Consider the following 12556-nt stretch of genomic DNA (forward strand, 5'->3'; position numbering starts at 1 on the left):
TGTACAGGGATAGGTAGCTGGGATTGGGGCAGTGACACTTTAATACCCCGTACACTACATGATGTTTTGATGTGGAATACTGAAACCCAAAATAAAACAAACAAACAAAGAACATAGAACCATGACACCTTCTCATCTGCTAAGGGATGCATTACCATCACATTCTACAGTCTCACCTGAAACTTTTTAAGAGTTCAGCTGTGACTTTTCTTTCAAAAACTTGTTGGAGTAGAGAGGATGCTTGCTCCTTTTGTAAAATAGTTTTTTGGGGAAAACCTTTGTCAAGTTAGTTGGAAACTGGAGGGCTGCCTAAGGAAATTCAGTACTGCTCTAACTGGTGCCCAGGTAAGTGCCCTAAACTTTCAATAATCAGGAGAATTTATGCTGTTTCTTACTGGGTAAACTAATGACACATTCGCTGGGAAGAAAATGGGAATACTAATATAGTTTTGGGGTTTAGGTAATAATCTGAGATAGGGCAAAACTTGTGTTGTAATCCCCACTTATTCATCTAGGTCATATTAAGTACCTTTGGGTGCAAAGAATGTATGATACAAAGGGTAGAAACACACCTAGGGACTGGAGGATTAAATCCTTTCAGGCAGGAAAGAAGTGAATGAATGCTCCAGCTTCTGAGCTATTGATTAGAAAAGGGCTGAGAAAATGCCTCTAATAAGTCAACAGTCTATGGAAAAAATGAATGACCTTTTGCTTTGGCAGGTCTACCCCTGCCAGGAAGGGGCAGAGCAGGAGACGTTCCTGTCCCTGGTAATCCACTAAGGTTCACTAGAGAGCAGGGGAGCACTGCTTTGTATAGTCTGCAATCAGTCTAACTTTTGATTCCTTTTGAGAGTTGGGTTTTCCTAACACTGCGAAGTCAAGACTTGAGTCATCCTATAGGATGCTGAATTCCTTTATTGTGGATGAATTCCTTCTCTTGAATGTCTGAGTTCAGCAAAAGAAAGAGATTGCAAGAAAAAAAAGAAGCCATAGCCAACATGAGCAAAGTCCAATATCTGTGTTTTATTATTCATAAATTTAAGAAATTTCTGCCTGCTGCCAAGGAAGGCAGGCAGATGGAACAGACATCTGCCTTTCAAACTGCTTGACTGTCTGCAGTGATGTTGTGCCAGGTATGTGGGCTCGTGCTGTGGGAATAATAGACTAGAGAAACAATGGGAAAAAGTTCTTACAACTGCAGAATGAAAGAGTGAATTTAGCAAAGTCTGCCTTTTGAAGGTGCTAAAAAATTAGTCCTAAGAAGTCAGCGAAGAGCTGGATAATACTGCATGTCTCTCTTTAGTTGTTCTGTTCAAATCAGAAGCTTACAACGGGGAACACTTTACTTGGTTGTTTCTTCTCAGCTGTTCTATGGTTCTCATTGTGAAACTGTCCAAGCATGGGAAATTAATCATTTTCCAGTGAAATTCAATTGGAAATATGTTTGAACTGTTTGCAGTACAGAGATCTCTTTCCAACCACTGTTGCTTCTTAATTGCAGGACAATTACCGCTCTCAGTTTAGGGTGAGTGTAGGCATGTACTTCAGTGCATGGCTTTTCTAGCTGCGCAGAGGATAGGCTGAGAAGGCGAGAGATTAAGCAATTTATAGCAAGAGAGAAATCCAGTTAGAATGAATTTAACATTAGTGGAGAAGTACAGCCACGAGCTGTGGCTTATCCCTGCAAGTAGCATAAGCAGTTCCAGCAGTTCAGGTAGGTTAACTGACATAAATATCAACTGTTGTGAGGGAAAGTAATTGGTAAAAATGGCTTCTTAGACGTGTTCCACTGCTTCAGCAGCAGCCAGTAACACCAGCAGTTGTTGGAAAAGATGAGATAGATATAAAGAACAACAGATAAAAGGAAAATATAATGGAGATTGGAGTGGATGAGGATGGAGGGGCTCTGCTTTAAGTTCTAAAGCTCTTCCTCAAGTAGCCATCAGTGAGCAAATAGCTTGTATCCACACACCTTCAGTAAAAGACACTGGCTTCTCTTGAAGCCTACTTAGAGCAATTGTGGCATCGATTAGTGTTATGCAAGGAGCCATCCTAAGGTATAACTACTTATGAGTACTTTGTATGGCTCAATAAGGTTGCAGTTGTCATAGATTAGAGAGGAGATATGGAGGCTGCTGTAATTGCTTTGTCTCTATGCCATTAATGTTATTGCCCTTCTGGTTATTGACCTTTGGTGTGTGTGTGATTAATTATAAACTATTAATTATAAACTACTAATTATTAGCTATTAATTAATATAAACTATTAATTAAACTATTAATTATTAACTATGCATGGACAGAAAATAATCAGTATATGCAAACAGAGACTGTAACAAACTTGTTTAAGAGGAGTAAAAAAATCAATATTCTGTACCCAGGTGTAGCCTAGAGAAATATGGAAGTTGGCATTTGTGAGGGGGGAGGGAGAGCCCTGTGTGGTAACTGTGATTCTTGGGGGAGCAGTAGAGTCATGAACAAATGGTTTTGGAAACAGCAATGAACATACAGATGTTTCACCTCCTAGGAAGACATGTCTGCCCAAAGGCAGCAGAATAAGCCTTCCTTTTGTCCCCTCTCCTCCTGGCCAGAACTCAGAGGAGAGCAGTAAGTTCCTAGGTCACCAGAACTTGTCCTTGAGCCAATAAGACCAAATGCAGTCCTCTCCCTTGGGCTCAGCTTGTAACTTCCTTTGGTGGTGGTCTTATAAAAACAGGCTCTTCTAATATTATGTTATCCTTTTTTTTTTCCTTTTTTTTTTTTCCCCCTGAAGACCTTCTCCATTCTTGATGAGGAAGAACAAAAAGTCCAGATCAATGGTGTCTGCCTGCTGTTTGTCTTGGTTGGAATTGTTTCATTTTTTACACAGTTTTTACAGGTAATAACAGTGCAATGTAAGTAAATTTTGTTTCTGATCCCATTTTCTGCGTGTATCTCTTTCTGTACAATCCTTTTTGTTTACTGTTTGTGCTTCAGGGATACAACTTTGCCAAGTCTGGTGAGCTGCTTACGAGACGGTTAAGGAAAATTGGTTTCCAGGCTATGCTAGGGCAAGACATCGGCTGGTTTGATGACCGGAGGAACAGCCCTGGGGCACTGACTACGAGGCTTGCAACCGATGCATCACAGGTCCAAGGGGTAAGACCTTCATAATTCTTTTAATATAAGCACAGATTGAAGGCCTATTTTGACACATCATCACAGAAATTAACGAGCATGAGAAAAGCAAAGTCAGCGTAGGCCAGTCCTTGATCAGTCAATTAAGCTTTTGCCGTTTTTCATAGACTGTGAACTTGGAACTATTATCACTGTGTTTACCTAAAAGCATAACTAGAATCACAGTTCATTGACCACTATTGGTGTCTGTATTACCTGAAAATTACACAAAAATAAATTGAATTAATATCAGCCATCAGTGAAACTGGAATTAGCATCAAGGAGCTCTCTTTGTTTTCCTTCTGAAGATGAGTTAGCTCTTTGCCACAGTGCTTATGTGTTTATTTCAAAAGCATGTCAGGCTGGTATTGTCACAAGGTTCACCAGTCTTGTTTACAGGATGATACTGTTCATGCTGTATCAAAGCTGTTCCTTGCTGCTTTGATTTAAAGCGACAGCCCACATAAAGAACCAATTGACAGGACTGGCTGGTGCACCAGCTGGGGATTCAGGCAGTCAGTTTCAGTGTGAGTTCCAGTTTGGGAAAGGGGCCCACTCAACCCACGTGCTGAATTCCTTAGGAGATGAGGATTAAATTATGCTGAGCTATTAGTATACTTCACTGAATGGATGCTTTGTTAGAGGTGAACCGTTTCATTTGGTTCCAAAGCAAGTGGTTTTCTAGAAAAAAAGAAGGAAACAGACAGATGTTTCTATTACAAGTAATTGTTCTGATTCATCTTGACTGAAGATAATGGATTAGTTTTTAAAAACTACTATTTCTGGAGGTTCTAAGAATTTAAAGATGAATGAGAGAAGAGGTTCCCAAAAACCCTGTCAGCAGCAGTTTCCAGCGGACCAGAAAAAGGAGCTGCAAACCCCTTCTGTTTGTACAGCCTCTTTCAGGGCACATTTTAATGGTGTTTCTTAGTGATTTAAACGCAGCTAAGACTTTGTTGTCTTAATATTTAAGTTACAAAAGGTTCTGCTTATTATTTAATTCTAGATGTATAAATGGTGGGGGCTGAAAAGAGTACTTAGATAAGGAATCAAGGGGACTCACTTCAATACATTATCTTTCTGACAGTCATCAGAAAGCATTTTCTCAGTTCTTATTGGAAACTTTGGTGATGAGAAGAATGCTAGAGATTTGCAGTCTTGTTAGTACAATTCATAGGAGGCCATATGTCTGAACTGGCTAAATTCCAGTGCAGTCAGCAGCCAGTGAATGCCTTACAGTATTTTAATATCATTCAGAGTTTTCTAAGCTTTTACAGGAAAAATTATTTAAAAATAATTGAAATTACAATTGGAGTACAGGTCAGCCATCTCCTTTTCTTTTCTTTGAAGGCAACTGGATCGCAGATAGGAATGATCATCAACTCCTTCACCAACATTGGGGTGGCCATCATTATCGCTTTCTACTTCAGCTGGAAACTGAGTTTGGTCATAATGTGTTTCCTGCCATTTTTGGCCCTGTCTGGAGCTGTGCAAGCTAAAATGTTGACAGGATTTGCTGCTCAGGACAAGAAAGCTCTGGAAGCTACTGGGCAGGTAACATTACTGAAAAACTAATTTATATTTGCAGTTGTGGGCAGTTGAAAACCAGACATTTGAGACCATCAATAATTCAAATGCATTGAAACTAGCAACTTTTTGCAAATAATTTGCAATGTTTTAGCTTGTAAAATTACTGAAACGCCATTGGGAACTCTGATCTCAAAAGCACTTAGAACACATGACTTTCCAAATGTTATTGGATGGTAGACACAACTCTCTCATTTGTTTGTTCCACTTTTCTCAGGTTTTATGTAAATGCCCGTTTGCTGATCTCTGGCTAAAGCTCTCTTCCCTGTTACTCTGACTCCAGTATCAGTTAGCAGCATCCCATGCCCTGTTAGCTGCAAGGCCCTGAGGACTGCCCCATCTCCTAGGCTGAGAATAGATTTATTTAATTTTGCTCTAGCTGAGCAGGTTCCCAGCTCATGTACCAAATAAGGACAGGGTGAGTATGGAAGGTAAAGGAACATCATATTCTCACAGAGTTCACTTCTAACCACAGAGAGCAGTGGGCTGCTCTGTTGACTTGAAACACAGAAGTTCCTTTGACTTTAGTTCTGAGTCAGTAAGTTCTGGCACATCGCCCAGAATCCGATCCTTCTTAAATACATTTACCCTAGTTCAACATGGCAGAAACTGAACTGTATCAGAAACACAGATTTAGAGGACAGGCAACATGAGGAAGACCATGTCAGATATTAGCTCTCTGAGTAATACACTAGCCTTCTCCCCACTCTTTAGGCTCTCATATTTCTAGCATCAAAAGTGTGCTTTATAAGCTCTCCCAAAACCTCAGAGCTCCTTCCACGGAGCTCCCAGACAATTCTTTATCCTGTCTAGAAATGATTCTTGCATATCTCTCACTCCTGCCAACCCTCCCCATTCCTCCATTCAAATTCTGACCATCAAATGTCCTACCCAGCCCACCTCCCACCCTGCCCCACCTGAACCTTCTTACCCTGCTAAGCTCTCAGAGATGTGTCTTCAGCCTCCTGTCCATATCTGTGCAGCAAATGGGTGGATGGGGCCCTTGCCCTGTTCAGCTCTGCAAGTAGCTCAGGGTGTCCCTTAGAATTCTAGAATTCAAAAATAGTAATAATAATAATAATAATAATAATAATAATAATAATAATGCTCACAGGGCACACATGTGGTCCTTTGGTGAGGGCTGTTAGGAACTATCATCAGTTCTAGAAAGCCAACGAAGAATTATGGCCAGACCAGTGTTTAACATTCAGAATGGCTTAATTACAAAAAGTAATAAAACGTTATATTGGAACTGATTTGGGGATTTAAACAGAGAGACTTTACTACTGAGTCAAGCTTTAAGCTTGTATTCAGTAGAACAACTCAGAGGCTGGGATGAAAAGGGCATTCAGTGCTTCAGCAGTTTTGGCAATGACTGATTATATCTGGTGCTATTGTCTAATTTATTTCCCAGCATTGCATCCAAATAAAAAGCTTCTCCACTGTGACTGTTCCCCAGCCACATAAAACATAGAAAAGCAGCCTGGACAAATGCACTGTACCTAATTATTTTCTGCTTCAAGTTGTGTAATAATGCAACAGATGTGACCCTTAATTTTGACCATAAGAAATACCCTGAAATTGAATGGCATACTTTGTAATGGTTTATATATTGAGATCTCTTTCTGTTTGATAAAAACATCCGTGTGCTGAAAACACAGGAAATGTCGTACCATGAAACTACTTGTGAACTCCAGGCAAACGACAGCATTGTTAAACCAATTTCCAAATAAAATTACTTGAGATAAGCAGGGATAAGCATTTTACTATTCTTTTTTTTTTCTCCTCCAGATTTCCAGTGAAGCTCTCTCTAACATCAGAACTGTGGCTGGGATAGGGAAAGAAAAAAAGTTTATTGATGCTTTTGAGAAGAACCTGGATATGCCGTACAGAGCTGCAATCAAAAAAGCAAACGTTTATGGAATCTGCTTTGGCTTCGCCCAGAGCATAGTGTTCATAGCCAACTCCGTATCTTACAGATATGGAGGCTTTCTGGTTCAAACTGAGGGGCTCCATTACAGCTTTGTGTTCAGGTAAGACCCTGCATGGGGCCAGGCACAGGCTCCTCTCCTGGTGCTGGTTTGGGCAGAGCACACAGCTTCCTGATGGCTGCCCAAGAGTAACCATGTTCACTTTTCCTACAGAGTGATCTCTGCAGTCGTGACCAGTGGGACTTCTTTGGGAAGAGCTTCTTCCTACACCCCGAACTATGCCAAAGCCAAAACATCTGCTGCACGCTTGTTTCAACTCGTCGATCGGCTTCCTAAAATCAGTGTTTACAGCAAAAAAGGAGAAAAATGGGTAAGTGTGGAGATAGATGAGTGGTATGAGATGTCACTCAGCTCAAAATAAGCACTGACGTTGCAGTAACAATTTAAAAACACTGGGGATCACTACTTTACAGTAAGGTTATTCTGTCCAAATAATTGATACATCTGCTCTTTTGGAAGCAGTGAGCTCTGTAGTAGGCAGCAAGAGTAACATAAAGCATGGCTATTAGGAATTTATGTAAAACTCCTGTGGATTGCAATAGCAGTAATTTGAATGATTCACCAAACAGCGTGCTTTTGCTTTCTGATAGTTATTACAGCCACTGTGTAATGCTTTTTTTTTTTAGTTCATATAGAAGTTGGAAGTGTTCATGAGAAGGAAAAAAAATTCTGAATAGGACAAAATGAAAATGTTTTAGGTCAGTGGAAAACTCAGACGTAGCAAATTAAAAAGATGTATTTAGCTTTCTTTCAGCTTTAAAGGAATTCTTGAAATATTTGTCCCAAATACGTTAAATTGACCAGAATTCACATATTGTTTTAACATCACAAAGTTTAGTAGATCTAAAACAAAAACGAAAACTTTTCACATAAATATCTTTATACAGTCACCAAATTTGTACTTATACAGTATCTGTATTAAAATGAGTAACTTACTAGTTGGCAAGGTAATCCCACTTCCAGTTGTTCCTTCAGGCCGGTGTAGTACAGGGATGTGTCAGTAGAGCTTCGGTTTAATGACTAATGACTTCACCTTGTAGAACAGCTGTGCCAGTAAGTTTATAATGACTCTTTCTATGCTAATTTCACGAGCACTGCTATAACATTTTGAATAACAGATGCAAGAAATGAATTTGAGGAGGAGTTGTTTTCTACTTTATGACTCAGTTTTGAGCTTGAGATCATTGCAGTGTTTCTCATTTTTTCACTAGGATGATTTTAAGGGGAGCATTGAATTTCTTAACTGTAAATTCACATACCCCTCGCGGCCTGATATTCAGGTCCTGAAAGGACTGACTGTAGCTGTTAAGCCTGGACAGACATTGGCATTTGTTGGCAGTAGCGGCTGTGGTAAGAGCACCAGTGTCCAGCTTCTGGAGCGTTTCTATGATCCTGAGAAAGGAAGTGTGGTAAGCAGAGAAAACATGATTTGTGTACTGTTGTCTTCATCAATGCTACATGGACTCTTCTGACTGTGTCCAAACGTGGAACCTAGCACTGTGTCTCTACACATGCAGCTTGGGTTTTCAGCTCCTTTTCAAAGGAGGACTGTTCAAACTCTGGGCATCACGTCAGATGTACTGAGGAAAAATAAGAACACTACTCACCTCCTGCATTATAAAGGCCTCAGGAAATCACGTTGGTAGCTCCAGTATGAACCATACAACGTGTGGCTGATGTTGCGGGAACACAAACAAGAATCAAGCTTGGCTGAAGCAGTGGAATCTGGAACTTCACTAACTAATATATAGTTTTAACATGCAGCTTCTTTGCAGATTATAGTTATCTAGCTTTTATAACTCTTCCTTATAAAAACTTAATCATCCAGTCAGAATCTCATCCATTGACAAAAATAAGGGTGGTGATCATTAAGCCTGGCAAGGCAACAAAACATGTGCCTAACCTGAGGCAGTAAAAGTTCAGTTGGAGTTAAGAGTAATCAGATGGTATAGAGTTTGGCTGGATGACAGACACAGCTGGAAAGTATTCGTCATGTATAAAGAGGTCAAATGTAAGAGATACTTCAAATTACCTCATGTCAGTCTTGCTTGTAGTTTATTAACAAATCATTTACTTATACTGTAAACTAACTGGCTTTGCAGGTCATTTTGGAATGACGTTTTATGTTTTCTCCTATTTCCTGGTAGTTAATAGATGGGCATGACACCAAGAAAGTAAATGTACAGTTTCTCAGATCAAAAATTGGAGTAGTGTCTCAGGAACCTGTGCTATTCGACTGCAGCATTGCTGACAACATTAAGTATGGCAGTAACACTAAGGACACGACAATGGAAAAAGTCATAGAAGCAGCCAAGAAGGCTCAGCTGCATGATTTTGTCATGTCACTTCCTGAAGTAAGTACACCTGAGGCTTGGCTGCGGGGGCACACTGTTCAGCTGGTCATTGCAGAGGGTTGCACCAAAACCAGTTGAAATTGCTGCAGTAAATATTTTATGTCTTTCCTTTACAACTAGAATGGTAGGAGAAAAGACCACTCTTTGTTTCCGAGAGCTTAGGTGTGAGTTGTTCTGTTTTCTTACACAGTAGGCAAACGTTTCTAAGACTAAAAATAATATGATTCTAAATTAGGAGAAAAGGGAAGATTCTCAAAGCAATTGATAAGAAAAAAGAGGAAGTATTGTTCAGCAGTCAAAGCATTCTACAGTGTTGTAAGCATTATACAGCATTATTGGTAAGCATTATACAGTATTATACAGGAAATACAGATCCTGTTCTCAGCTGTGGGAGTGCTGCCCTGCAATTAGGGTACAATACCTCAGTCAAAACACTTGAAGCTGGCTGCTTATGCACACGGGGGAGGTATTTAAATGCACTGAAATCATACAGACATAAATGATAAGAACATGAAAGATACGTATATAATTTATGCATGCAAACAAAGCTCTTGTCCAGTGAGCCCCACAGTCTCTTTTAGCCTCTTCTCCCAAATCTAGGCCAGGGATTTCTTTTGCTTCACACAAATCAATCATCATCTTGCCATCAAATTTTTCAGGCCTGTTACCATACTACAAAACATGGTTCAAAGATATCTCCCTGAACATCTGTATCGCTCTTAAAGTATTTCTGTCTTCCCAGATTCTTTAAGGAGGAGACAGCAATGGTCAGAACTCCCGCCTCTCTCCTCTGCTGCTCCTTGAGCTTGTGCACTTGTTTGTTTACAGCTAGATAAAGATCTTCCTTTGGCATATTTTTCAGAAATATGAAACTAATGTTGGTGCTCAAGGATCTCAGCTGTCTCGTGGGCAAAAACAACGTATTGCTATAGCGAGGGCCATCATACGAGATCCTAAAATTTTATTATTGGATGAAGCTACATCTGCCTTAGACACAGAAAGTGAAAAGGTAAGTTTGCAATGATAAGAAATAAGGGAAAATTAATGCGATGGCTTACAAAGTACAATGCCACCTTCTGATCTGTGGAGACATCCTGCTGTACAAAGATCACATTACCACAGCATAGTGGTCATTACATGACCACTGCTAATTCAGCACTTACACTTTTAATGATCTTTTTTGAAAGATTGAGGAAGTATGGCTATAAAGTCAATAGCTAGCTACAGAGACTCTTAAACTATCATTAAGAAGCAGTACTTTCTGTCTACTGTGCATACTAATTCCCTGGGTTTCACAGCATTCAGTGGGAATCTGTCATAAATACAGCTTTTGCACATAAAAACAAACTAAACCAGCACAGAAGTGTCTGATGATGAGTCTGAATATCCAATAAAAACAGCAGTGCAGGGCCTGAGAGCTGGACAATAAATTCCTTGGCTTGGTCACACTCACTTGAATATTAGAGAATTGGTAGAAATTTAGAAGCACATCCAAGCTGAGTATGTCAGCTGAAAAAAAGACTTTCCTTACAGTTTGATTCTTACTGTATTTTTACCTTTCCCTTTTTAGTACAAATATTGCACAATATAGTTAATTAGTCTGAAGCAATCGGATCTCTCCAGCTCTGAGCCCCAATTTGATTTGCCCATTTTCACTCTGATGCTTTCTTTGTTGCTCTTAGACTGTGCAAGCAGCACTGGATAAGGCCAGAGAAGGGCGCACCTGCATTGTCATTGCCCACCGCCTGTCCACAATCGAGAATGCTGACATCATTGCTGTGATGTCACAAGGAATCATCATTGAAAGGGGCACTCATGATGAACTGATGGCAATGGAAGGAGCATACTATAAGCTCGTTACCACTGGAGCCCCAATTAGCTGAATTGCTGCGATGCTACATTTCAAAGACTGTTTATCTGAACGAGTACTTTGAAGTAGGTGTGTGTATGTTGGTAGCCCTCTGTGCTAAAAAGTGCTCTGCAGTACTGTGAGTTACACAGTAACTTAAATCTATGTAGCTTTCTGGTTAAGCAGTTGATTGGGCACATGGAGGGGGTTAAGCATAGGCTAATGCATTCAGGAAATAGTTCTCAGCCAACTGCAAAGGGAGAGAAAACCTGAAAATAGGAAGATGTTCACTGGTGAGCTGGGAAATTGGCACCGCCTGCAGTCAGACTGTATAGTTCAGTCCCTCCCTTAATTAGCAGTCAAGGAAGAATCCATTCTGATGTCCTGGAAACTGCCACTTCTTGAGGTAAGCTGTTTGAATTAAAAAACAATCCCAAGCACAAAAGTGTATTACTGAAGGGTTCAAATTCCTCCTGATGTTCTGCTCTAGTGAGGATTATAATAGATACCCTCCTCCTGGGTACAAAGCCTTGACCCTTTGCACCACTTCATTCCACGCCTACTTCAGCTGTGATGCTGGAAGAGGCCAGGTTGCCCCTGGGTACAGAGCAAACACATGGAGCCCTCAGCTTGACGTAGCAGTACCCTTCCAGTAAAACCAGTGCTCACAAAGAAGGCAGCTTCACAACAGTAAGGAAATAAATAACTCAGATGAGGAATATAGCCTGATAAGTCTCAGTTCTCCTACACGCTGCTCTGACCAAAGCTGCCAAATAGATTTTGAATATCAACAAACGCTTTAGATAAATCAATGTAAAATCCTACAGATAATTGATTGGCACAGTTATTTAAATCACTTCTATTGAGACAATGATAGATAATGTGTTGGTTTTTTTTCTTCAGAAGGCACAGCAATGCCTTTGGAAATTATTTTTTACAGAAATGGTAAAAATGAAAAAAATTATGAATTTTTAGCCATAATTAACTAGCTGTTTGTATGAAGCAGATCTAAGAAATAGAACAACAGAGATCAGGAAGTATCTTCCTCTGCCAGAGACTTGTATCTGTAAAAGTTTTTTAAATAAGTACTACTACTTGTTTTCCTGGAATATGTTTACTAAGTATTGGTTGGGAATACTGAGACAAATTACAGTATTAAAATTTAAATCTTGATTTGGAAAGGTAGAGTATTAACTGGAAAAGTAATTCTCAACATCCTGATATCTGCAGTTCACGTGTGTAGATTTCCCCCACTTTGTAACAAGTCACCCCATAAAACTATATATTATAAAACTATGGAATAGTACAACTGCTAAAACTTAAATAAAGGTGGAAGGTTGAAAACTTCAGTAGGATCCATGTCTTAATTCCATGCAGCAAAAAATAATTTCCAGATTTATGCAATTCCACTTACAGAATGCTTTCATCAGAATCTTGTGAAACCACATAATTGACTTTAAAGTGCTATTTGTCCCAAAGAAATTTGTGTTCTGGTCACTAACTGCAAATGAACAAGGAAGTTCATTATTAACCTTCTGTTTTAATTATCATAGCCTTTTTATGTTTCAAAGCAGTAATTAGGTGTGGGGACTCAGGAGTGAAACTATCTACAGAATGACT

General features: G+C 39.7%; 1 protein-coding gene and 1 long non-coding RNA gene across 10 annotated transcripts in view; one reads left to right on the plus strand and one right to left on the minus strand.

Annotated features, from left to right (window-relative positions):
- The window catches only part of ABCB11 (ATP binding cassette subfamily B member 11), a 61530-nt gene extending 49245 nt beyond the window's left edge, over positions 1-12285 (plus strand). For 5 of the 7 annotated variants that reach the window (XM_042821951.1, XM_042821950.1, XM_042821952.1 and 2 more), the window contains 9 exons: positions 2773-2877; positions 2976-3137; positions 4506-4709; positions 6534-6775; positions 6887-7043; positions 7945-8142; positions 8881-9087; positions 9950-10096; positions 10770-12285. In XM_042821951.1, the coding sequence (XP_042677885.1) occupies positions 2773-2877; positions 2976-3137; positions 4506-4709; positions 6534-6775; positions 6887-7043; positions 7945-8142; positions 8881-9087; positions 9950-10096; positions 10770-10970 (1623 nt within the window). In that variant the 3' untranslated portion in view covers positions 10971-12285. Of the gene's footprint in view, positions 1-1043; positions 1134-2772; positions 2878-2975; positions 3138-4505; positions 4710-6533; positions 6776-6886; positions 7044-7944; positions 8143-8880; positions 9088-9949; positions 10097-10769 lie in introns of those variants that run through there. The other 2 variants (XM_042821955.1, XM_042821954.1) reach the window with 2 other exon arrangements.
- LOC122162065 lies at positions 847-11845 on the minus strand. 3 transcript variants are annotated; one of them, XR_006169410.1, is made up of 3 exons: positions 8341-11845; positions 5674-5791; positions 847-3836 (listed from the first exon to the last, which is right to left on the minus strand). It is a non-coding gene; the product is annotated as an uncharacterized LOC122162065 (long non-coding RNA). The 3 variants fall into 3 exon arrangements; XR_006169412.1 differs by having other exon boundaries at positions 7670-11845; XR_006169411.1 differs by having other exon boundaries at positions 6416-11845.
- Positions 12286-12556: the final 271 nt, after the last annotated feature.

The sequence above is a fragment of the Centrocercus urophasianus genome, unplaced genomic scaffold (genome assembly GCF_019232065.1).
Source record: "Centrocercus urophasianus isolate 14NV4802_14NV808 unplaced genomic scaffold, USGS_Curo_1.0 seq_20, whole genome shotgun sequence".
Taxonomy (NCBI): Eukaryota; Metazoa; Chordata; class Aves; order Galliformes; family Phasianidae; genus Centrocercus; species Centrocercus urophasianus.